The sequence below is a fragment of the Thyridium curvatum genome (genome assembly GCF_004353045.1).
Source record: "Thyridium curvatum strain D216 chromosome Unknown NODE_63_length_253891_cov_75.696892, whole genome shotgun sequence".
NCBI classification, from domain to species: domain Eukaryota; kingdom Fungi; phylum Ascomycota; class Sordariomycetes; order Thyridiales; family Thyridiaceae; genus Thyridium; species Thyridium curvatum.
The window spans coordinates 138,945-164,317 of record NW_022156818.1 but is presented as its reverse complement, the minus strand read 5'-3'; the positions used below and the strand labels follow the sequence as shown (position 1 = coordinate 164,317).

The window sequence follows — 25,373 nt, the reverse complement described above, 5'->3', positions numbered from 1 at the left end:
GGTCTTGAACCCCTCTAGCCGTCCGGTGCGGGAAAGCTTCGGTCTTGGAATTCCGCAGCCTAAGTTGTTGTCCGGAAGCGCTCGCAGGCCATACAGCTCATCCCTTCCCACTCTCATTCTCTCCGAAAAGTAATTTGACGAGATCCAGGACCAGAGGCTTCGCACCTTCGATCTGGTAAGCCTCGATCTTGCCGTCAGGCTCAAACTGGAGAACCTGCTTGGGCGTGAAAGCTGCTGGTTTATGGATTGCCTTCTCTCGAGGAATCCCGTGAGGTAGTGATAAGAATGACTGAATCGCACAGAGGAAGGCTGTCAGATCAGCCATGACAACATCCTTCGGCTGGCACTTGGCTAGGCGAATATCGTCTTGCGCCAGTGATTCGGGGTCAACGTGGTAGTTGAAACCCAGACATCTCCTCTCCAGCGCTCTGTCTCTCTCGCCAAGCCCTTTAAGCGAGTACTTGACGTCGAGGGTGGTGTCTGTGGGGACAACATAGAACTTCCGAAATTGATCTACTCTCTCGAAGACCTGCTTTGCGGCGTTCGGGTTCATCGCAATGTTGAACTGATTTGAGAATAGGTTGTTGGCAAGATTGAATGTACCCTAGATGGAGATGATTAGCGATTTCTAAGAAGATGTCGAACTTCAGTTATGATCAAAGTCCTTACCGCTTGAAAACAGCATGTCAGCTTGTTGGTTACATTCCGCTTCTCCAGAAGTTGCTGGAGGAGCCGCATGGAAGAACCCCCAAGATAGAGCGGTCGATCTGCTTGTCTAATGGTCTGGCGTAGCAGGACTAGCCTGAGAGTCCTGATTTCTTTTCGATCGCACACCTCGCGCTGCGTGTCGATACATTGCCGGTACCATTTGCGGAGCAGGGTAGTCCGTGTGTCGAGGGATTCCTCCTGCATAATTGCCTTGTGCTCTTCCAACTCCTCCCGGCTGCGGCTGATCAACTCTTCGGGATGGTGCACTTTCAGATTTACTGGCATCTGAATCTTATCCAACGTGTGCAGATTATGCATCTTCAGATTCACTGCCGGCTCGGTCGTATCCAGCGTGTCCTCATATACGAAGACATCGACCCCATCATCCTTAAAACCACCGGGGCTAGAGCGTAAAAACTCCAAGAAGTCATACGCCATTAGTCTCGCATGAAGCAGAGCATCTTCCTTGGTTCCGGGATCCGGCCTGATGGCGTTGTAGAGCTGTACACACACGTTAACCTCATGCCGTAATACGGTCGCTAGAATTTGACACAAGAAACTTACCATTTTTCGATCGTCTAGATCATCAACAGTGTTGTCGATCTCGTCTCTCGTGAGTGATCCCCGAAGGAGTCTTTTGAGAGATTCCTTTGGTCTAGAGCTCTTCTCCATGTTTTGCAGGAAATACTTTTCGATAAGGCCTCGACATGTTAACTGATCCGCCTCCGAGATGGCAACACCCAAGAGCACCTGTCGCGGCTCGACGATCCACACTATCTTGCAGTTGAGCTTGCCCTCGCGCCGCAGCTGCTGCAGTAACCTGGCCGCGGTCCAGTTGTCCGAGTCGGTCAAATCATTGGTGACCACGACCACGTCGGGCTGGGACGATCCCGAGCCCATCATATCGCTGCCGGCGCGGGCCACGCCGTTCTGCTGCTGGTGGTTCTGGTTCTGGTTCTGGTTCGGGGCCTGGTCCCTCCACCCGCGACGGATCCGCATCAATATGTTCCACACGCTCTGAAACAGCTGGATGTTCATGGGTGACGATGGCGGCGGCGACCCGAAGCAAGCCGTGATGGCGCTCGCGGCGAATGAGATGGCGATGAAACCGACGTGGCGCGACGCTGGGGAATGATGCGCCTTTTGAAGGATTGATGAGTCGCGAGTCTCTCGAGGCAGCCTGAAGAGGGTGTCAGCTCCCAAAATATTGAGTGAGGGACCGATTCCGTGTCGCTCAGGCTGGAGGCACGTGCCTAGTGGGCGGGGCAACACGCTAGGTACCTACTCACCTCCTACAGCATCCACAGCACCACCCTAACGAGTTCCTCCCAGGGCTGTGTTGTTGGCGCTGTCCAATCAGGTGCGCACTTGGCAACCCCCACTTCCGATGCTCCTTCTCGACAGGAACAACAGGTCTGCCCTTGAGTCAGCCTCAGGACTGGTCTGGATTTCCCGTAAGCGGAAGCGCTGACTTGCGATGATGTTGGAGATTGCAGTGGAGCGCTCGCGGCTACCTCTAGATGAAGTTGGAGTATGATGTGAGGGAGTCTAAGTGGATGCGCTGATAATAACTAAATTCAAAAGCAGACAGATGTTGGTCCAAGCGGCGACAGTGGTGGTGGTGGGAAAGCGTGATCGCAGGTCAGCGACCGCGAACTTGAAATATGAGACAAGCGTCGGGTGATATTTATACATGCGCAGAACTACCCGGAACTGACTCAATCAGCAGACAGGTGTACCAAGCTCAGCCGGTGGGGTCATTCAATGTTCTCATATCCTTTGCTGTCCAGCAAACTCAGCCCCTATCATTGTGCTTGTGCCGCACAGGACAAAGAAGAGAGCAAGTCATTCACCGCTCCCTGTCATGATTCCCGTTCCCTCAGTTCCTGCGTCTTCTCGACAAAGAAGACAATCTTGCTACCCTGGCCCTTGTCACCGGGATGGATGCATTAGTGGTGCTCATGCTAGGGTCTTATGCTTTGGCCGGGGTACCAAGACTGACTTGACAGCCACATTACCCACAAAGTGGTTGAACAATTCGTCTTCTCTTTGTTGTATATGTGCGGCCTTTTGGACAAAAGTTGTCTCATCTCTTAACCGCGGGCCCAAAACGTGGCCAGCACCGCCATGCAGGGATTGGCCAACAAACAGGCACCCTGCCCCTGCTCCCCAACACCAACCGACGAGATGAACACCAGAAAACCCGAGCTGGCTTCCCTACAAAACTCACGGAAACTCGCTCAAGACCCAGAAAATATGGTTGCTAGTTCTCGAAATGGGAACGAAGCAATGCCCATTGCCACCCTTCTGCCTCTGCCTAATAAGGGAGTGGAGCAGAGTCCCCATTCTTGCTGTGCCACAACCGCGGCCGGTGCACCCAAGGAGGTAGAACAGAGGTTCAAATTCAGCCCTAGGGATCAGCCAGCTTTTCCAAGACTTCCCGGCAAAGATAATTGTACCACTAACACCATAGCTAGTTGCTGCCTCACCTTTCTGCCCCCGGGCGACCGCTTGCGCCTCTGGCCTTGGCCCTTTCTAAGGTCTTGGACCGAACACTCTACATGGGCCACACCCACTTGACATCCAGGTAGCAAGCTTGTCCACAAACTAGCAAGCTACTGGAACTAGATTCTGTGGCTGTAGAGCTCCTTGGTGCAGGGAAACATGGCATCCATCGTCCTCACACCTACCTCCACCACAGTGATCCACCGTCGAGTGCCCGCCTCGGACTTCTCATCGTCGTAGACGGAACGAACTATTCCGTCTCGGCTGTGTAACTGCCTGGAAGTAGTGTCACTGACACGACAACCCTGCAGGCTTCTTGTCCACCGGGCTGTCGGCATCCCCAGTTGCATGTGCGACTGTTCAAAGTCCCAGCGAGGTGGACTTGGCTTGTGTAACCATCGCCTTTCGACTGACAGCTTTGCAAGCGACCATCATGCCCTGCTAATACGAGAAGGGTAATACTCCGGTGGGCTTGGACCTCCTTGCATAGCTTCGATGTGCTGTCACCGCCAGCGACGATAGCGTCGAGACCCGATGCTACTCAGCAGCTGCTCGGAACCATCTTCGCATCTTGAGACACCGCCGGTTCGTGATCGACAAGCTTTGCTCGTGTCTGCAAGTGCTGTCTCCTTCTTTATCGAGCAGTAGGTTGCATGTGCATCGTATCCTGGTGATACCCCATCCCTTGCCCATGCCGCCCTTCCCCCTCACGCAGAAATCATCCTGTGCTTCACTAGACTGATGTACGCCTGGAAGAATGCCCAATTCCACACCGGGCATCACCAAGACCTCTTGATCTGGCGACCCTGCGTCTTACACCGCTTCTTACTGTGTTGTGGCTGCTCTCCCAACCTAGATGGCCAAACAAGGCCATGCATGTGCGCGAGTGCCAGCTCCTGTAGGCCTGGCCTTGACTCAGGAAGGACTGAACCAGACTACAGTACCTACCTGGGTACCCTAGAACTTCGACTATCCCAATCTTCATAGGGCCTGGGTTCACTGATGGGCGACTTATCCGCTAGGACCGCTCTGCTAAAATAGGGGCACGGGTGATCGAGTTTGGTAGGTTTGGGCATGTCCGAAGGGTCTTTTCTGACCGCTGGTCTTTTCCAAGACCCTTCTTTTCGGTAAAAACAATACCTGCTTGGTATTTAGTTTGATCCTAACGTTTATCCCGCACTCCATCCGAGCAAGGAGGTGGCATTGAAGATACTGGATTCAAGTCTGGTTCGCCTTGGTTGTGTCGCCCTTGGACAAGCACATCTCACACCCTCTTTTCAACGAAGTCATGATGATCATGTGGCTATGTCACTTAATCTCCGCATTTGTTATCATCTGACGACGGATGGTCGGTCATTCCGCTAGGGGTGTCATTCGACACATTCTCGCCTGCTGCTACTGCCCCTTTTTCCACGACGCCTGACACGACGCCTGACCGATGTGCCTTGCAGACGAGACGGGTACAACAGGTAGTAAAGTCTCAGATAGTTACTCATAGCATTGCACTCTGGAGAATGTGGTACAGACCTGATTCAACTTCTCCCAATCCGTTCTTCATCGAGCTTCAAGTGTGAAGATATAGAGACCGAAAATGTCTCTGACATAGGTATTTTCAATTTACAACAGAACTCAACATTGAACTGAATCACTCAACTTCTTTTTCCAAAAGGGGATCGTTGGAAGGTAAACCAATGGCAGACAACCCTATGTGCCCGAGCTGACATCAATGATCTCGGCAGCTATCTCGAAGCCGTTGTTGCCGACACTTTTTCACTAGGCTGAATTTCCCAACTATTCAAGAATTCGAACCCCGCCCCTCTCGTGAAGCTTCATCGAATATTCTAGCAGGCAGCACTCTTGTTCACATCTGCCGTGTTTTGCGAGGGCTTGTTAGCGTGCGTCGACTTGACCGGTTGACCTGGAGAAGACGCCTAGGTTACATAAGGTCTTCAGAGGGGTTCTCTACCCAAGTTACTGGGATTTCAAACCCAAACAAGGGGCTCACAAGGTTCATAATATCGATTAAAAGTGCCTACTCAATATCTCATGTTACACAGCCGCGGTGAGCGCTTGTCTGCAAGCTCGTATCGATGCCAACCAGCGGAGCATCTCATCTACTATCATATCTCGCGAATAATAATCCCGCAACTATGCCTTGCCCGTCTGACGTTACTATCGACGTTTTAAACTCACCATGGCCCAGTTTGTGTCCACCCAGTTCGAGTTCGTGTCCAGATCTGGAGTTGGGAGGCCTAGGGGGCTGCGCCCGGTTCTCCACACCCACCCCATCCCCCCTGCTTACCTTCTACGCTGCGCCAGACCCGATGCTCTTTGCAGAGGATCCGCAAAACGTGTCAAACGGTCCGTGGGTCAGTGCTTTCATGCTGCAAAGTGGTTTGGGCAAGATTTGGGCGGCTCCGGTCCGGGCTGTGTGACCCGAGGTGGCCTGGGGCTGCTTCGGGGAGCTCCGGGGAGGCATTCAGGAACTTGGAGCTTGGAGCTCCAGAACTTGGACAAAGTGGATGCTGTTCAAGAGCGGGGACAGAGGCAGAGACGGCCTACTCTTGTTCTCGCGCATGATTTAAATGCATCGTGGCAGTAATAGTACTAGATTACTATGCCTGTGAGCAGCCGATAATGAAGGCATTGAGGCAACCAACCCGCCAGACTGGTGTTCCTCTGTTCGTTCAGTAACATTGTAGTTCCCGGTGTTGAAAGGCAAGTCTCTACATTTTCTGCGCCCACCAGTTCTTCCCACAGTGACTGCCGAGCAAGTCTTAGCTCGCCGCATTCCCTTATGTAACGTATGTTTAGGTAAGGTCTGGATGAATTCCCCGCGGATAGCCAAGCTTCGGTCCTACAGGAGCTTCCTCTTCAGGACAAGACCTGGGGCAGCAATATCTTGTTAGCAAGATCCACTCTTCCTCCAAACTGGTCGCGTGGGTGATGATCGCTCATCTCAGATAGGCCAAGGCCGTCGAGCAGTCCCATTTCTCTCGGGAAATAGCTCTTGACAAGCTTGCGCTGATAACTGGAAAAGACGGGAAGGTAGTGCCAGCAGTGTCCGAGGGGGCAAATCATGTTTGTCGCCGAACAACCGCTTCTCCATCCCCGCAGGAACCCTTTGCCTGGGAATCAAGTATGGCTTATGGTTACATCCACCATCATTGGCCAGATAAGAAATGCCGTGGAGCCCATCAGGCATGGACATGGGTGCCCTTCAATATGGCGGCGATCCTTCCCTCACACCTCCTCGTGCGACCCTGCAGATAGGTTAAATTAAAATGGGCTTTGATCGTTTTCTCTCTCGACTGTTCTGTTGCGGGACGCTCAGCTTCCTGACTGTCACCTATGTTGACGTCGCTGGACAAGAGTGGAATTCGACGACACACGATGGCTTCCGAGCACGATACCAAACCCGGTCTTGTCAACGACACTGATGCTGCGCTGGCCGAAGCCATCCAGCATGAGCACAATCTCACCTTTCGTGAGGCCGTCCGGCTGTACCCCTCGGCAATTGGCTGGTCGGCATTTGTCTCGATCGGCGTGATCATGCTCGCTTTCGACCCCCAGCTTTTGGGGAACCTCTATGCGACGGACCAATTCCAGCGTGATTTCGGGTATCTGTACAAAGGCTCCGTAGGTTGCATGTTATTCACTCGTTCTATTCGATGATGGAAATGGCTGACGAGGTAGTGATTCGCAGTACATCATCAGTATGCAAAGACCCAATCTCGGCTCGTCAAGAATGTCTGGTCGCGCAGTGTAGTAGAACAGCATCACTAACTAGCTTCCCTCCAGGCGCCCCGTGGCAGACGGGCCTCTCGATGGGCAACCCCGTCGGTCAGGTCATCGGCGCCCTCGTCGCCGGCTACCCGATGGACATGTTCGGCCGTAAGCTGACCTTTGGCGTCTGCGTCACCCTGACCGCCTGCCTTGTCTTCATCCAGTTCTTCGCCCGCTCCCTCTCCGTGCTGCTCGTCGGCGAGCTCCTCGGCGGCCTCGTCCTCGGCTGCTACGTCGTCATCGCCCCGGCTTACGCCTCCGAGGTCTGCCCCCTGGCCCTACGAGGGCACCTCACCAGCTACGTCAACCTGTGCTTCGTCATGGGCCAGCTCCTGGCCAACGGCGTCACGGCCGGCACCAGCCAGCTCGGCGACCACTGGGCCTACTCCATCCCCTTTGCGCTGCAGTGGTTCTGGGTCCTCGTCATCATCCCGGGCATGTTCTTCGTCCCCGAGAGCCCCTGGTGGCTCGTGCGGCAGGACCGGCTGCAGGACGCCGAGAGTATGCTGCGCCGCCTGGCGTCCAAGGAGGTCAACGTCGGGGCCACGCTCGCCGTCATCGTCGAGACGGACCGCCTGGAGCAGGAGCTCGAGGCCGGCAGCACGTACATGGACTGCTTCAGGGGCGTCAACCTGCGGCGGACGGAGATCTCGGTCGGGGTGTACTGCACGCAGGTCCTGAGCGGGATTTACCTCATCAACTACGGCACCTACTTCTTCCAGCTTGCTGGTCTCCCCAGTGATAAGGCTTTCGACATGGGTGTTGGGTTTCTGGGTAAGTTCTTTCCACGATATCGTCCTTCTTGAATCGGAATAATAGACAACTAACTGTCTGTGCAGCTGTGGGCTTCGTCGGCACCATTATCTCCTGGTTCCTCCTCGTCCGCTTCGGCCGTCGCACCATCTACGTCACCGGCCTCGCCAGCCTGGTCTTCCTCCAGCTCCTCATCGGCATCCTAGACTGCATTCCCGGGCGCCCAGCCGGAGTCACCTGGGCAGAGTCCTCGCTTATGCTGGTCTGGAACTTTTGCTACGATCTCTCCATCGGACCGGTCTGCTTCGTGCTTATCTCCGAGTGCTCTGCCACGCGCGTGCGCTCCAAGAGCATCGCCGTGTGCACCGCCGCGCAAGGCATCCTCGGCATCATCATGACGGTGGCGATCCCGTACATGATCAACCCGGACCAGGCCAACATGCAAGGAAAGCTGGGTTTCTTCTTCGGCGGGCTGGCGGCGCTGTGCTTTGTTTGGGCGTACTTTAGGGTCCCGGAGACGATGGGGCGGACGTACGAGGAGCTGGACCTGCTGTTCGACCGGAAGGTCTCGGCGCGTCAGTTCAAGAAGTACGAGATTGATGCTGTTGCCGCTACTGCTGACATTGTCAGAGGCGCTTGAGCCAATAGATGGATGGATGGCCACTCTGAGCACAGACTAAGTTTCCCCGTCGGTAAGATGAAGTGGAAGAGCATGTTTGTTCTAGGGACAATGATGCTATAAGGAAAGGCTCTACAAGCTCCCTCATTATGCACTCTCATACCCAGCCAAGAGCTCCTCCAGCTCCGTAATCGACTCGTAAATCTCCATTCCACCATACTTGGTCAACGTCTCGACGGCTAGCTTGGCATAGTTGATCGCACCGGCCTTGTCTCCCACAGCCGCGTGCAGACGCGCGAGAACTTCGTAGTGCTCGCCCCAGTGCGATACCAGCTGCTCCTTTTTGACCAGGTCCATGAGCTCCTTGTACAGGTCGATCGCTTCGATGAAGTCTTTTTTGCCGATGGCCTGGAAGACTTCCTCGCGTATCTCGGTGATCCGCGTCCGGCGGGAGTCGGAAGCGGCTATCTCGTCCCGGGAGGCGCTGCAGAGGTCGCAGCTGCACTTGAAGCCCCAGCGGCGGAGGAGTGTCTTCTGGCGCTCCTTGTAGAGGAGACCGAACTCGGTGTCTACATCGGTACATCACGGTGTCAGCATATTATGATATCAGGAGTCAAGTAGATATTTCGTACAGCTGATAGTGATTTCCTCGCCTGGTTCAATATCGCGGAATGCGACGACCCTTGTGCTCAACGTCTTACCAATGATCCGGGTGAAAGCACTATTTGGACGTGGTAAGCGACTCAACCTTCCGGCACATGGAGATGAATTCTTACCTGGGGTTACACGCATGGTTTATCCTCTGCCAATCTGTTAATGCTGTAGACAATCAGGACAGAAGTCGGGAAATATTGCTTACCGAAACTGTAGGAAACAACACCATATACTCGATTCCATCCACTGTCGTGCTAAATGTGTTGGTCCGCAAAACATCCTCTGAGGCCGGTGCCTTGCTGTTTGAGCTCTTGCCCAGCGCCAGGATCTTCTGCGGATCGGGCAGTCTGTCGACGGCCGAGTCGAGTAGCTTCCGGCCGATCTTGCGGTTGATCTTCATCGGAAACTTGACATCGGCGAGCACGCTTGCGTAGTCGACCATGAAGACCTCACCCCGGGCGATCTTGCGTATCGCCACTACGCCCTTTCCCTTGCCTTCAATATCCCTGACCTCCCATACTGGCCTGTCTCCGAGCCTATCGGATGTGAATAGTGGAGGAGCTGCAAAGGCACTTCGGAAGACCGGAAGTGCGCTCTCGGCTGCCTGGCGAGTAGTGATCATACTGACGCCACGGTTGTTTTGGAAAGCTGAGTTGGTGAAGACACAGTATTCAGTCTCTGCACAGAATGGAGGATGGGTCCATGGATCCCATCTCGTGGAGTTGGAGGATGCCGTAGAGCTGAGGGACATCGGACAAGAATGTCCCTGGTCTTGGACTGAGAGTGCCTGGCCTAAGCCACATTGTGCGGCTAGTCCAGATATATCAGAGGCGCGGTGTGCATCGATGTAACAGAACAATGCCGCGAGGGCAATCCATCTTGAAGCTGCTAAGAAAGTCATCTCGTTTGTTTCTATCGGTGTCACTTGAATATCGTACAGAAGCAACAGAGTCCAAGAAACGAGCCATGACAAGGAGAAGCCACAACAACGCTACCACGAGCAGACCAAATATCAAAAGGATCACAGATCTGGATCTGACAGGATTGTGGATCCGCAGCGATGGTTTGCCTTGCACAGTTTCAAGGTGATTATGAGCCGCCTCTTGGTGCTGGGGCCAAGAGCCTCCAAGACCCAATTAACCGGCTTGACGCTATTCCCAGTCGCCTCATCCGCGCTCACCTGAGATTGCAGGCCAAGAGCCTCACAGGGCGCGCATGTGTCATACTTAATCTACGCAGAGGGAGTAGTTCAAGGCCCGAGAGACCAGGTGTCCGGAAAGCCTTCGAACCGCATTCTGGCTTTGCGCGTCGCCCCGGGCCTAATGAGCACACCCGGAAGTTCGGCCCCAGGACAAGACACGGGCCGGTGAAATCTTCTGGTTGAGCGACCCACGCGGCTCCACCGCCGTACGTAATACCCTGTGCTGTTCTACCGTTGTCTTCATGCAGCAGGTCAATCTTGTCCGTAACGAATGCGGAGGCCAAGACTGCCCAGGCCGAGAGATGCGCGCGCCTGAGACTGTCAATTGTGACAATGCACGTTCACGTGCGTTCGGATGTGAGTTATTGCACTGCAGCCTGGGCTGCTCACCCTCAAGTGATGCAGCAGTAACTCCAAGTTCTTCTGTGCTATTGAGCCTCAGAGACTTCGTCTGCCAAAGCATGACACTAACCACGGGAGCATTCGAACTGGGATGATTTCTCTCTCACGAACTGTCACTATTGCATGCTGCATGTCCAGGCACGAAGAATCATCCCTCACCAATCACACCAAGATAAACTACTTCTCATAGAATATAGATGTCACAGTTTCTAATAAATCAAATTCTGCTTTACTGGACTCTGTTTCACTGAGATATGGATTACAAAGGTTGAGTCTTGACATCGAGGACGACTGGGGTGACGGGCTATCCACCTAAGGAAAAAGACGAGTATACTTGAACAGGTTTGTAGAGAATCATAGTCACGTTGTATTATCTCCTAAATGCAGTGGAAATTCATACCTCAGAGGTATTGGCTGATCGCTGTTGCAAGCTCTGTGCTATCGGTGGCTAAAACTACTCCTATATTCCAGTGAATATCCTCTGTTTCCTGGCAATAATGTAGTTGAAACTCTGAAAATGTTGTGTTGGGAGTTCGCTAGTTAAGATGCTTTGCTTCATCAGGTTCTGATTTTGAATGAAGAGAAGTCCTCCAAATGGTGTTCCAGAACTTGAGAATCCAGAAGCTCTTGGTGCTACCTCAGCCCTACACTCATTCTATAAAGTTGTCTTGATCTGCGATAGGGAAGGAGCCTACCGGGGTTGCTAATAGCTGCTGTTTGGCGATGGCGGCGGCCTCTGAGCATTCAAGGTTACAATTCACTGGATGATGGGCAGTGCCCGCATGAGCTTTTCATGCACAGGAGTCACCGAGATTATGTCACCAGGGTTGTTTCGAATTTTGTTTCATTTTGGTCCAATCACAATTGGTAACCACCACCCATGCCGAATTTGCGAGGCTGAGTTGAGCATGGTTTACGCGCAGCTGCGCACAGGCATGCCCTTGTGTTGAAAACCCCGGCCTGCGGCGGCCTGTGCAGTATTGATAGAAAAACACGATACGCACCACACCAGGAACCTCCACGACGATGCCGTTTCCTAGCTGGTGAAGTTATATGCCAAGCGCATGGTATTTCTTAAGAGGTAAAGATAAGCAAACATGGAGCAGCAACAGCGAAGCATACCTTATCGACCAGCGCCAAAGGCAGAACCTTCTCTTGGCCCAACAATGGCTCGGAGAGTAGAATCCTACCTCCAAACCTCAGTCGAAGCAGATCCATGGTTGCAGATGAGCCGCGATCAACTTAGCACCAAAGGTACACCAAGGTTGACCAGGCATACACGGACAGCCCGACTCGTGGGATCTTCAAAGGGCGAGGAGGTCAGTCCGGCGGACTTGCACTGCATGCATAGCGTATTAACAGACAATAGCCATCCGAACTTGATCATCAACTCTCAGGGGGCCCTCAGAGTCACGACCAAAGTGGGGCGAAAGAACTCTTGCCACGAGGGGCTACAGCTGCCCACGCTTACGGCTCGCAAGGCCCGGATGCCACGAACAATAAATCTCCCCGTTCATCCTATGCCTCATCCTATGGCAGCAGCTTGCTTTCTTTTGCCTCGAGAAGTTCACGGACCACCTCTAGCTCCCTGGCCAACAGTTTATTCTCTCGCTCCAGCCTCGCCAAATCTAGGGTCTCGTCCTTCTTTTCTTCGCCCAGTCAAAGAAGCAGCTTGCACAGTGATGCACACATCCACGAATCTACTTCGGAGTTACCACACGATAGACTTCGTCCGGTGGCTCCCAACAATGTTGACACAAACCCATCTCCTACTATCCTGAAGCAACCGGATAGCGAGGGTCAGACCAACGCGATTGATTTGGAACACGGACACACTCAATACTGTTGTACTACCTGTGCACAGTCATTCGTAGATCCCGAAAAATGGGAGGCCCATGAGAAGGCATTTCTCTTATTTGAAGAGACTGAGGAGCTTTTGACCCAATCCTTGAGCTGTTTCGACAGGGGTCCGATACTTACCATCAGCTCTTCATTGGTCAAATCTGCACAGGCACGCATTGGCCGAGTCAGGCGGCAGCATCTCGCCTGTGGGTTCTGTTCGTGTTTGCACGATGACGTGGACGCTCATTTGTATCATCTTGCATACCACTACTGGAACCGAAGTGACCCAGAGGACTGGTCACATTCTCGAGTCATCCAAGGCTTGTTGCGCCAGCCCGTCATATGCGATGCATGGGACGAATGCAAAGCGGCACACCCTGTTCTGGCCAATACTCCGATAGAGCAGATCAAGTGGCGAAGATGCAGGACTGGGAGAATACCCAGGTTCGCCATCCTGTATGGCAACGTTGAGCACCTTCAAGACGCCCTTGAGCTCTTCGATGGGTCTCGTGAAGATGCAAAGCGCATCGCTCATGTAGCCCTTGCCGAGTCCGACACTTTCCATACAAACTTCCAATACCTTGACCAAGTTCTTGTCCCGCTTCACGAGGTCTACGGTCACCTCTGCCAGTTGGAAGTCGAGTCAGATTGCCATACGGTTGAGGGGAAGCTAGTAAAACTGGATGCAACTATGGGGAAGGCGCCTTTGGAACGGACTGAGCCCCTCTGGAACGGAACGCCTGATGGACAGTGCAACACCACTGCATCAAAACCTGCGCAACATCTTAAATCGAATCAAGAGGAACCGATTCCAGGTCCGTCTTCTGCCCTGGCCAGGACAAGATCTTCACTCAAAAAAGTACTGGGAAGCAAGGTTGATGCTTTGCAGCCGTCTTCGGAGACCCTCTCGAACCACATCTACGAGTCTATCGTGAGCCAAGTCACCGACAGTTCTATCGAAGATATGATTTCGCAAGTCATGGAGGAGTTCTGGCTTATGTGGAGCCAGAACTGGCAAGGTTTGACGCGAGAGATTGCTGGCGGGCGCTCTTCACCAGCTGGACAAATACAGGAACAGGATCTCGGCAAGACCCAGCCAAACAACTCTTCGGCTCTCGCTAGGGCACATGAGAACAGCAAGAGGCGTCGGAGCGAAGATGATGCCAACGACGACGGTGATGGCGAAGGAAGCCCGCCTCCACCAGATCGGGCCTCAAGAACGCTGGGTGCTGCTGGCAAAAAGTTCGCTTGTCCATTCCGTAAGCACGATCCTACCAGGTATTGCTTGGCTACACACAAAATCTGCGCAGCGTCAGGTTGGCAGACCACCGCACGACTAAAGTATGTTCTGTTCCACCACTTGCCCCATAGCAGCCAACTGACACACATTCAGGGAGCATCTGTATCGTTGCCACAGACCTATCTATTGCCAACGATGCAAGCAGATTTTCAAGTCGAAACCTGGACTGGACGCACATGTCTCTGTGGCTCGCGAAAATATCTGCGATGCGAAGCCAGGTCCACCACCTGAAGGCTTGAGCCCTGAGCAGGAACAAGACTTGAGATCTCGAAAGAAATCCACGCGAAACCAGTCCGAGGTTTCCAAGTGGTGCGGAATCTACAACATAATATTTCCCAATGAGGCAGCCCCTTCACCATGTAAGACTCCCAAAACGCGCGATCGATGATATCAAGTATCGTCTTTGTTAACTTGAAATCCTAGACTTTGAGCCTATTGATGATGGTCGTCGCCAATCTCCAGACTCGCATGAGCTGGAGGAACTTGAAGGTTATCTTCGCCAGCAAGTCCCGAGCCTCGTGCAAAGTACTTTGACTGAGGCAGCTAGGCGGGACAGACAATTGATCCAGGCCCAATTACTTAGCATGCTTCACCAGGTGACCAAAGACTGCATCGAGCAGGCCTGTCTGCAGTTCAGAAAGTCCCGACACACCGACTCTCAGCATCTAGGTGACCCGGCGATTGACGAGGAACTCCTCAACGCTCTACCAGACCTGGTGTTGGCCAACCACGCCAATATGAGCGAACCAGATCGAGGTCGAGGGATTATGATGACAGGAGGCCAGACGTTTGTAGACGTTGATCAAGAGGGCTTTCAGCAGTCTTCAAGCGCGTTCTTAGATAGGATCACCAATGTACCGCCAGCTCTAGACGGAGATTACGCCGCATTTGATGGTCCTGACACAAGTTTGGATCGTCTTGCAAATGCCGAGTTATCAGACTCAGGATACGGAAGTGCGCAGTGTTGTCACTGCCTCGACGGTCTTGGGCAGTGCACCTGTTTTCTTAGAGGGAGGAATGACTTGGGCTTTTGGTGAGAAAGTTTGGATTTTACAATCGATGTAATCTGTTGAATACACAGCCGAGTAGTGATGTGAAGTTGCCCCGCGTCGGTCAAAGAAAAGGTGACGACTCACCCGTGGGCGTGATTCGACGTACCTAATCCACCATATTCTTCAATGACTGAGCCTCAATCCACCAAATCATCGAGATCGACATCGGAAACATCGTCCTGGGACGCTTCCCCTCTCTCGGCCCTCCGTAGATCTTCCCATAGCTGCCGGATGTCCTCCGCACCGTCATGGTCCACACCCCCATACTCGATCCACGTGGCCTCGGCCTTCTCCGCATACTCCCTCGCGACATCATACTCCCGCAGGGCGGTGTAGGCCCGCGCCGCGACCTGGTAGTATTCGACGAGCTGCGGCCAGAGCCCCTCCCGGTCCACCAGGTACATGAGCTCATCGACACGCTCGTCGACGACCTTCCTACCCAAGGCCGCGGCCGAGTTGGTCAGGTCCGCGTACACCTCCCAGATGCGGTTGCGGCGGTCGTCCGAGCGGGCGCGCTCCGACGGCGGCAGCGAGCAGAGGGCGCAGGAGCAGGTGAAGCCCCACTGGTGCAGGACCATCTTGCGCTCTTCGTAAGGGCTGCCAAGAGGGGCGTCTGTTTTCGGTGTGATGAATCAAGTTAGCCCTGAAGGATAGGAAGAAAGCTGGAAAAAGAGGGTAAAGGTGGAGTGGGTTCAATGGGGCACAAAAGCTTGTTCGGACCGGTGAGAACCTACACGAATGGACGATCTCTTCCCCGGCCTTGATGTCCCGCATAGCGACAACCTCCATGGTGAGGGTGCGTGGCGACGAGCGCCAAAACGTGCTGCCCGTTCCATTTAGTACGTGTGCCACAGCCTCCTGGGCTGGTTCAGCCGTATGCCTTACTTTGGTCTGCAGTTGTGGTTCACCCTCTGCAGGATACGCAATTGGCACCGGTTAGCATACCCGAGACAGCACACCATTTTGTACACCTGTGGCCACTGAGCCTCATCGCCCGGGTACACCTACCGAGCCCTCCGGGTATAGTCCCATGTGTGACACACCGTCCACCTCGAGCCCAAAGATATTCGTCTTGAGTATATCCGTCATCGGGTCCGCCGCACCCGTGCTCCTCGCCAGCGCCCAGATCTCTTCTTGCCGTTCGGCAGGCAGCTGCCCCACGGCTTTCTCCAGCATCACCGCCGCCTGCTCCTTGCTCAGAAGGTGCGTGTAGTCCATCTGCGCCACGATGGCCGGGTACCCGATGTGGATGACCTCGAGTTTTGCGATGTCGCGTGTCGCCACCACACCCTTGCCTCGGCCAGGGAGCTCCCGCACGATGTAAGACCTGTGCGTCCGGACAGCGGGTGCCGCCATCGAGCTGCCCGGGTGGTCACGCAGCTTGGCGTCGACCAGGGAGTCGTCGAGCGAGTCAGCCAGGCTGGCCGCGAGGTCGGGCGTCGTGAGCAGGGACAGGCCGTGGCCGCCGCGGAAGTGTGTCGAGGTGTAGACGCATAGCTTCGGCGAGCTGCCCTTGGGCACGTCGGCCGGCCGGAGACAATACGGCTTGTATGACCATGGGTAGAACCGAGACCGAGATGCGTCATGGCTACCACTGCGGCGCGTGTCGATGGGCTTAGGGCAGGAGTCGCGGATCGGAAGGAGGCGCGGGAAGGCGCCTCCGCTGCGGAGATTCCATTTGCAGACTGCGTCGTCGTTGATGCTAGGCCCAGAGCTGTCTTGGAGTGTCGGTCGCGGAGTGGAGAGGAGCGCCCCGAGCAGGAGGGCGTGGCGAAGGAGGGCTGGTGTCGGCGTCATCGCGTGGAGTCGGCGCTGGGCTAGTTATCTCATTAGGGCTTTGTCGGTGACCCAACCAGAAGCTAGAACATCGTGACTGCATAGCAACAGCATCGAAGGCTCATCCCAGGGCCGCTCGCAGGAAGTCCGTCCCATGAAGTCCAGTCAACGGTTCACGTCATTCTGGCCACATAACGTTTCACGTGGAATCGTAGCCTTGGCAGTATAGCTCTTACAACTCTCGACCGCCTAAATGATCGGGTAACTCGTCATGGCAGAGTTTTGCGTGTCGGTCTTGAGATCGCCAAGCCTCAGCTCGTGGTAATAACCGGTCGGGTAAACCAGAGCTGGGAATCTGGGGTAAGGAGGGCATCGATGTCGGTCTCGGCCGAATGCGCATTGAGGCACACAAACAGACACAGAGTAGAATTGTGGCTGCATGTGCAGATTGGGGGCTAGGCGGGCATTCCCCAACAGATTCCTTTTACGGCAGACGCTATCCAGCTGCATGTTCGTGTTCGTGTTGTTTGTACAGGACAACGATTTGCTACAGGGCGTTCTCCAGAGGCGAAAAGGGCGCAGAGCTGGAGCTGAAGGGCCCTCGAGACGCGCCTCTTGGCGGATGTCAGGAATTGTGATCTAGCACGGATACCATCCCCGAGAGGGCAAGAAGCTGCATAACTAGATCGGTCAGATAATTAAAGTAGTTACTAGCTAGGGAAGGGTCGGCCGGTCGATCAGAGGATTAGCGGAGGGATCGGTCGCGCGTTCGGCCAGCACGAGCTTTGTCGTCTTTTGTCCTGGCACACCATGATGCTTCGGCACCACCACCACCACCAACCATTACGGGGTTTCCGTTGAACCATAGTTAGAAATTGCTTTCTATTGTCAAGTTTCTATGTCAGTGTGTGCGGCGACTTGCATCGTCTGCTTTGACATTCCCCCAGCTCATCGTGTTTCACCTGGACGAAACGCAGTCGTGGACAAGCCCTTGACTCGAAACACCTCCTACCGATGGCCGAATCGCGACATGATCCTTTCCCTTGAGCGTGATAGCTCACCCGGGACTTGAAACAAGACTCATGCCTTCTCCGTCGTCTCCGAACCTCCCTCGATCGCGCCAATTCCGAGCGTAATACCGCCTGCACTCGACGTCCTCTCCGACACGGTCTCGCCGATCCCACGACTCGAACGGCATGTCTTTGGGTGGGCATACATACACTGGCCTCGCTGGTTTGCCTCGACACGATACGTTTGCGAGCTGGGTCTTCGATCGATCGCAGAGATGCTTTCAAATTCGCCTGCTAAATTTCAAACCCGTCGTCCGTCCGTCCGTCCGTCCGTCCGTTCGTTCGTTCGTATAATCCAGCCTGGCTCCTTCGCCATGCCCTTTTAAAAAAAAAAAGCTCTTTCTCACGACACAAGAATACAACTGTCAGTCGTGGCTGGGGCTAGTACCCCGTTTTGTACATATAACAAGATTGGTTCCGCCGTGCCCATAATAAGCCCATTCCTCCAGATCCTCGAGGTGTTTCCCGCGCCGCTGCGCCTTGTCGAGAACTCGTCGTTCTAGGGACATTCTCTAAAATTTCGTGTGAAAAAAAAGCCTGGTCGTAGTTCCCTGCGAATCGCAAAACATAAATCCTTAGGAAACTGTAGGAACAATCTCGTCGTCACCCTGCTGTTTGTCGTCTCTGCCATTCTCTATTCTTTGGGGCCCTTCCACTGCTTGAACAGGCAGGTCCGCAAGTTGTCCATCGGCCAGCCGGTCCGCGCCTCGCACGCGTCGATGAGGCCCATGATCGTGTGTTGTTGTCGGGGGTCCTGGACACACAGTCCGGCCGCGAACAGGCATTGCGAGGATATGACCTGGCAGCTCAGGTCGGTGAGCTCCATAGCAATGCCGCAAATCGTGGCGACAGCTTCGGCGATTATCTAAAAGTCCGCAACACGTAAGAGTTAGCCTGAACCGAACGGATAATCATGCAAGATATTGTCAAGTAGCCCCCGACGCCGGAGCCAGAAGTACATCTTGTGTAAAATCCCAACTTTCGCCAGAGTTCCCAGAAAGCGGGCACGAAAATCACAACATGCACTCACGTAGTCATTAAACTCGTTGACGACCGGCCGGCGCATGCAGATCAGGATCTTAGCGAAGCTGTACACCTGCAGCGCAACGCCGTATTCCGGCGGGTGCACCCAGGTCGGGGTCCAGCCGTGGATGGCGGCGCGGTTGGCCGTGGGCAGCGCCTTGTACGCGTCACCGAGGAAGCTCTTCCACCGCTCGAGCATGTCCATGAGCTCGGCAGCGCGGCGCGCCGACTTGGCTGCCTTGTCGGGCTCGACCTGCGGGTTCGGGCTCGGCTCCGCGCAGTAGTCGACGGCCAGGCTGAGCAGGTAGATGGCGCGGTCCGGCATGTCGCTCTGCCGCAGGTCCGGGTAGTCGACCGTGGGCCGCCAGGTGCTGAAGCACTTGCGCCGCTCGCGGAACGCGGCCCAGAGGTCCTGCCGCAGCCAGGCCCACCAGGCGGCGCCGCGCAGGCCGCCCGACTCGCCGTTGACGTTGCGCGCGTGCTGCAGCGAGAAGACGCCCTCGAGGTGCCGCTGCCAGTTCGAGTTGGGGTTGTGGTTGATGCCCGTCTCGAGCATCTCGTAGGTGCTGATGACGAGCGCCATCGACAGCAGCTCCTCGCTCTTGGTCGAGCCGAGCCGCAGCGCCGTGTGCAGGTGGTTCAGCCCTTCGTTGTAGTGCTGGATCGCCTCGCTGGGGTCGGCCAGCGGCTCGAGGCCAAGCGCTGGGTTGGACCCGGCCCTCGTCGTGGCCGCGATCTGCGAGTAGCGCGCCGAGAAGGCGAGGATGGCCTGCATGAGGCCCTGGTTGCGCATGGCGAGGCGCGTCACGTATGTGGAGAAGTGCTTCTGGGGGTCAAAGACGTCGAGCTCCACGGTAGGTCAGCATGAGGACTGTCGCCGGAGGAGTTCAAGAAGGGAAACCCCCATCTTGAGCCACTGCTAGATCCAGTATGGTAAGAACGGAGATTGGGGTTTGCTCACCATGGATGCAGTCTTCTCGGCGAAGTTCCTCAAGAGCGCTGCTTCGTGCGCACTCAGCTTGATCTCGGCAGCGGGTGGATAGCTGTTTCGGTCGGGTATCGACAGGTCGACGAGATTCGCCGCGAGCCGGGCAGAAGGGTGATCTTCGTACGGCCTCGATGCCGAGCCCAGCCCGTCCGGGAGGTGCAGGCTGCTGGTATCGCCGTCGCTCGGGGCGCCCTGGGAGAGGCTAAAGCGGCCGTCAGGGCCCTGCTGCGCCGCATCTGTGGCAAGCAGGTCGAACCATCTGAAACTCGCAAGGTCAACGAGGTCGCTCGACGCGGCCGTATCGGGAGAAGGCGCGTACTGGGAATGATCAGCAGGACCTGCGGCATAGGATCCTTGCAGGTGGTACTGCGCCTGCGGAGGCGCGGCTGTTTTGAACCTGGCGTCCGGGTACATGCCCACGAGGGCCGGGTCGACGATGTCGCGTGCCTGTGGGTTGGAGGGCGCATTGGGCGTATAGCTCATCCCCGGTGCCATGGAGGCAGCGGGAAGGCGAGGCCCCGCGCCATCTTCCAGGGTCGGGATGCCGCCATGATGGAGAACCTGGTTGAGCAGGTGGTGTTGCTGCGGATGATGCGCCAGTTGGGCTTGAGGATGATGTTGAGGATGGTGATTAGGTTGGTTGCTATTTGAGGCCTCAGCCTCTGGATGTGAAGGGCTCGCGCTCGCTGTTGAGGGCTGAGCGCGCAACGCCTCGACATCTTCGGGATACGTGCACTCGCGATTTGAAACGATACACGGTCCACAGATGGGCACTGCAAGAAGTGTAAAGAGACGGACGTCTATGTCAATGGGATGTGCTACTTTCAAAAGACATGGGAGATCTTGGAATGTTGGGTGAGGTGTACTGACTGCGTTCATCACATTTCTTATGCCTCTTGCGGCAAGTGAGGCTGGGGATCCTTGCGTCAGCAAAAACATCCTAGCTTCGCTTACGGAACGACGCAACAACCAAAGCGAAGGACAAGATGAAGGCGGCGCAAATCAGTTGCCTGCCAAGATGGCAAGAGGACTGATTTGCAATACCACGAGGAGGAAGATCTCCTCGGGGTTAGCAAGCGGCAAGCGAAGCGCTGCGCTGCGTTGCGCCCGCCGTGATGTCAGGTGTGATATCATGAACAGAGAGAGGCCCAACAACAAAACAACAACAACAACAGCAGCAGCAGCAGCAGCACCACTTACCAGCCAGTCTTGGTTCGTAGCCCACGGCCACGGGGCTTCCGCACTCGCTTCTTGGCCGGCTTCGGGGGCGTTTGGTCAGCCTCCATTGCTGATGATTGATCGTCTCACTCGAATGTCACCGAAGCGCGGCTTGCTTGACAGTCCAGTCAACGCATGTTGATTAGGGTGTGGACCGTAGTGAATCCGTCACGGGTAATGCGGCGTAGGTAAAAAGGTTAGTATGGTGGTTTTGTGTTCGTGACGTGGTCCAAGCAAGCACCGTCCCGCCCTCGGCCAGGGTTGGGGACTGGCGTATGGATGGAGAGGATGGAGGGTCCTTGGGCCTTGGGGTCTTGGGGGGTGGTGGGAGAGAGGGGCGCAACTCCGGGAAGTGGACGCCGCGGCTCGCTGGGCCTCTCCTGGGCTGGTGCAGCGGATGAGTAGCTTGCTGGTTGCGGAATGGACAGCAGCTTTTCAGGGTCTTTGATTGTGCAAGGAAAGGAAGAAAGGGTTCAGATCGGTTCTGCAAGACGGGAGAGCAAAACCCTTGGTACAGATGGCGCGTGCCGGGGGATGGTGGAGGGGGGTGCTGTGCCAGACGCTTGGCCTTTAAGCTCTTTCGGCAATCAGCTTGTCATTTCGTTTAGCACGAAGAGAATTGACGCGTGAACTGGTAGCTTATGAGGGTCCGGAGAGATCATCAGAAGGTGTGTGCGAGCTTGCGTGATTGAGTGCGTGGGATGGATGGAGAAGTAGCCCGTCTCTCCCCGGCGTAGTCCGTGCCAGGTGTACCCTCTTCTACTTGTACACAGGTACAGGGTTTCGAGTTTTCTTCCCTCTGCCACCGGTGTCTCTTTTAGGTCCCCGGGCCCTTGTCCCGGAACTGGGCGGAAAGATGGGTGGTGCCCGGAATGGTGAGAGGGATGGAGAGTTACAGGATCATGGGTAGGTAATCGGACGGGGACGGCGAGAGACAGAGGGAAGCTAATGTCTTTTTACTCAACAACGCTACCGGCACGAAAAAGAGAAGCATGATCGACAGAGATATTTTGGGGCATTTCCCCGTGTTGACAGGCTTCTGCCGCCCAAAGAACGGATCCGGGAAACGGGTCTTGAACCCACACAGGCCAGGCGACGAGATTTCCATCGTGCCAAGAAATCTCACGTCCATGGCGTAGGATTCCCTGTTAGGGCTCCCGTTCCCGCCAGTGCGGGAGGAGGGGCGAGTGATTTTCGTTGCACACAGGCAGGTGTATGGTCACGAAGCAGACGGACGTGCTGCAGCACAGGGCGGAAGAGCGGTAGTCTCCTGCTGGGGAGGGGGGCAGGTTGTGCCGGCATCCAGGGATCGGCCTCCTGCAACAGTACCATCGCGCCTTGGGCCTGGCTCAAACAACCGTTCGCCGTTACCAAGGAGCTACAGGGACCAAGGGTGAAGAGAACAGGGCCGTCAAGCAGCGAATGGACCAGCGGGGGGGCCAAGAGGGTGTGTCCAGGGGGGATGTGTCTCGAGACGGGGACAGGTCCGCAACTGCACTGCAGAATATTGAGAGAGTGGGAAGCGATGTGCGCTAGCGTAAACTCTAAACACCCCATTTGACAGTCAGTCTTCGAGCGTTTTTTTGACTCTTCATTAAGACGGTTGGCTGGCTGCTGTGGCTGCTGCTTCCTGTCTTCCGGCCTGTGAGAGCAATGCCCGCCCTGCAATGCAAGAGCCTGCCGTTGGATATAGTGGCTGTGTTGTGCTTTGCGTTGCACGGATTGGGGATGGCTTTATCAGGTGAAGCTGTAAGTGATTCCCAAAAGGGAAGATGATGTGCCATTGGGTGGCGATTTTGACCAGACGGGAGATTATCCGCCCGCCAATGAGCTCCTCCTGCCAACGCCCTCCCTGCTTCTGGTTTGGTTTCCGAGATGCCTTACAGGTCCAAAACCAAGCTCTGTCACTATGAGCGAGGGCGCCCCTTGTGAGTGGCGTTTGCAGCGTGTGAAAAGGTGTGCAGAGTGTGCTGAAAGCATGTAGGTTTCATCGAAGCAGACGATGGCAATATGGGAAATGGCACGTACCGCATAGAGGTACGTGGACTGCGTTTGGTTTTGGTTTTGCACTGCCGTTCCCGTTAACCGGATGACGATTCTGTTCGGGTGACGTTTTGCTCGCAAAAACTCTGGTTGACCCTGCATGGCGCCGAGCGTTTTCGAGCAATGCTAATCAGGGAGCCCAACCTACCTTGTACATACCTCAAGTGCTAGCAGGGTAGGCCGAAAGCTAGCCAGAGTGCGCCGTTCCAGCGCCGGCCCCTGGCTCATTCTTTCGCTGTAGAACACCTCGCGGCGGCGTCTTTTTCTTGACTCGCGCGTCTGGCAGCCGGCTCTGCCGCCCAGAGTAGGCACTGTAGCCGGCCGGCGCCTTGCTCTTCAGAGCATCTGTCCGCTGTCGGTGTGTGCGTGGTATCGCGTGCTTCGCCCTGCGCTGGCCTGCAGCTGATACTCCTCCTGCTGCTTTTGGTCTGCGCTGGCGTCTCAATCGAACCCGAAGGTGGATGGTGGATGGACTGGAGGTGAGGCAATTTAGACCACTGTTCAGCCATGCTCAGCCCTGGCCGCCGTTTCGTTTGCTGATCCTGATTGCTGGCCCTGGACCAGATCTTCAGGCGCGCCTCCACCGCGCAGCGGACATCCTGCCTCGATAGGTGCAAGGCCGTGCAGTGGCCTGGTGCCATACTGTCTAGTCGCAGCCGATCTCGGCAAATGATTCGACGAGGCATTTGAGGGTCGTGGGATGGTCCTTGCTACGTTTGCTCGTGGCATTCCCCAGATGTCTGTCTCGGCATTTCATCGTGCTAGCCCTGCGTCGCGCCCGGCATGCAAGCTTCTGTCCTTCTGGAAAGGGGTACACTTTCCGTCCAAGACCAGCCCTGAGACCCGCAATGGCGTACGGTCAAAGCCATGTGGCAGAGGACCCTGGTCGGGGGGACACAAAGCAAAGCGCCAGGCGAGGGATTCCCTATACCTGTAGAAAGCATGGTACTTCCTTAAAGCTACGAGGCTGGTGGTCGCTGCGTTGCAACAGACGCACATAGAGACACGCTCCTCTCTTGACTTTCAAGTCCCAGAACCTTCTACCTAGCTACGAGTAGACCAGTCAACAGTCAAGAAGAGGCGGAGGAAGACAAGGAGAAGGAAGGGGGTGTGGGTTGCAGGCACGGGAGGCACAGGATGCTGTCACTAACCTCATCGTCGAATCTCTCTAATTCTGATCTGTCACAAGTCTCCGTGGAGAAATACCAGACTAGTCAGCCAGCCACAGTGGTCCCTGCATAACACTACGCCATGTCACGGCCCTGGGCATGACATGCCGGCCTGCCCTTACCTCACCTCTGCCCTTCCCACAATCCATCCCTTCGGCAGGTCACCCCGTAGGTTGGACTGGTGTGGCCAGCCATGCCCTGCGCCATATCCACTCGCACCTCCCACTCGCCTTGCTTGGGCGCTGTCCCGGGACGGCCCCCGAGAGTAACGCTGGCTCGAGCAAGCGCTGGGCACTAGAAGGCGAAGAAGAATGAATTGCTGATTCTAGGGGCATATGCCTCCACCAATGGTGCCCTAATAGTGGGCACTAAAGGGTCTCCTCACACCCTCACAGATGGCCATACTCGAAAGGGCAGACCGAGGCGCTTGTACCCACTTGGCCTGCCTTCGTGCGTTGAGTCCGTCCAGGTTTTTGGCCAACGGCGCTCCCATCTTTGCTCGATCCGTTCGGCAACCCATTACGTTGCCGGGGTCCAGACTGCTCGAAATTGTGTCCTCCGTAAAGGTGCGTCTTCCGGCTACGCCATCCCCGAAGGTTCAGTCGATGCCCAACGCTCAAAAAGGGCACACAGCGCTGTCGTCCCTGCGGCATGGGGAGGGGGCTTTGCGCGGTAAAGAGCCGACGAATTATCCGACTCACACTTCCCAAGGTTGCTCTTCTCCAAACGAGATTGGCGGGAAGCAGCTTGACTACTTGTACTTTGGTACCTGATCCTGGCTTCTGCCGTCGCCCGGCAAACCCCCTTTGGGAGGGTGGTAAGGAAGACCGAAGCAGGACCCTGGGACCCTGGCGGCACTGACACCCATACCGTTGATCGGAGCCGGGATGCCACGCCGATGCAGTCTCTTGGCTTGTTCGTGCACTGCAGGTCCCGCCTGCGCCGCGTTCGTTTTGTCTCGCACCCTACACAATGCGAGCGACTAGCGTGCATGTCCCTGTGCATTTTTAGTGACGGTGCATTTATTCTCGCTAAGTTAGCGGAATGTGCCAACCGTGTCTGAGGGTCAGCGATCAGCATTCGGCTGAACCAATGCACTGGCATGCATGCCATAACTGTACGAAGGAGCCTCTCACGAGGGGTCCAGACCTTCGAGGGGGAAAACGAAAAAAAGGAATGCCTGGCCTTAGTCCCCGTTTCTCGGCGGCACCGCCCAGTTCGCATGCCTGGTGTGTGGAGTGCATGAGATCGTTCGAGCGTGCCT

General features: G+C 55.4%; 6 protein-coding genes across 6 annotated transcripts; 2 read left to right on the top strand and 4 right to left on the bottom strand.

Annotated features, from left to right (window-relative positions):
* Positions 1 to 97: 97 nt before the first annotated feature.
* E0L32_009074 (uncharacterized protein) lies at positions 98 to 1,746 on the bottom strand (the record flags this gene model as incomplete). Its single annotated transcript, XM_031143999.1, has 3 exons — positions 98 to 604; positions 670 to 1,209; positions 1,273 to 1,746. The coding sequence occupies 3 exons, from the start codon at positions 1,744 to 1,746 to the stop codon at positions 98 to 100; spliced, it is 1,521 nt and encodes a 506-aa protein (XP_030991446.1).
* Positions 1,747 to 6,606: 4,860 nt separating this feature from the next.
* E0L32_009073 (uncharacterized protein) lies at positions 6,607 to 8,392 on the top strand (the record flags this gene model as incomplete). The annotated part of the gene is made up of 3 exons (XM_031143998.1): positions 6,607 to 6,856; positions 7,015 to 7,773; positions 7,839 to 8,392. 3 exons carry the CDS (start codon positions 6,607 to 6,609, stop codon positions 8,390 to 8,392), a joined length of 1,563 nt encoding a protein of 520 aa, XP_030991445.1.
* Positions 8,393 to 8,518: 126 nt separating this feature from the next.
* E0L32_009072 (uncharacterized protein) lies at positions 8,519 to 9,647 on the bottom strand (the record flags this gene model as incomplete). The annotated part of the gene is made up of 4 exons (XM_031143997.1): positions 8,519 to 8,940; positions 9,004 to 9,092; positions 9,148 to 9,173; positions 9,231 to 9,647. 4 exons carry the CDS (start codon positions 9,645 to 9,647, stop codon positions 8,519 to 8,521), a joined length of 954 nt encoding a protein of 317 aa, XP_030991444.1.
* Positions 9,648 to 11,725: 2,078 nt separating this feature from the next.
* On the top strand, positions 11,726 to 14,859 carry E0L32_009071 (uncharacterized protein; the record flags this gene model as incomplete). Its single annotated transcript, XM_031143996.1, has 7 exons — positions 11,726 to 11,947; positions 11,998 to 13,729; positions 13,781 to 13,811; positions 13,864 to 14,129; positions 14,194 to 14,724; positions 14,780 to 14,803; positions 14,852 to 14,859. The coding sequence occupies 7 exons, from the start codon at positions 11,726 to 11,728 to the stop codon at positions 14,857 to 14,859; spliced, it is 2,814 nt and encodes a 937-aa protein (XP_030991443.1).
* Positions 14,860 to 14,959: 100 nt separating this feature from the next.
* On the bottom strand, positions 14,960 to 16,619 carry E0L32_009070 (uncharacterized protein; the record flags this gene model as incomplete). Its single annotated transcript, XM_031143995.1, has 3 exons — positions 14,960 to 15,435; positions 15,557 to 15,680; positions 15,831 to 16,619. The coding sequence occupies 3 exons, from the start codon at positions 16,617 to 16,619 to the stop codon at positions 14,960 to 14,962; spliced, it is 1,389 nt and encodes a 462-aa protein (XP_030991442.1).
* Positions 16,620 to 18,302: 1,683 nt separating this feature from the next.
* On the bottom strand, positions 18,303 to 20,965 carry E0L32_009069 (uncharacterized protein; the record flags this gene model as incomplete). The annotated part of the gene is made up of 4 exons (XM_031143994.1): positions 18,303 to 18,533; positions 18,699 to 19,538; positions 19,653 to 20,544; positions 20,880 to 20,965. 4 exons carry the CDS (start codon positions 20,963 to 20,965, stop codon positions 18,303 to 18,305), a joined length of 2,049 nt encoding a protein of 682 aa, XP_030991441.1.
* Positions 20,966 to 25,373: the final 4,408 nt, after the last annotated feature.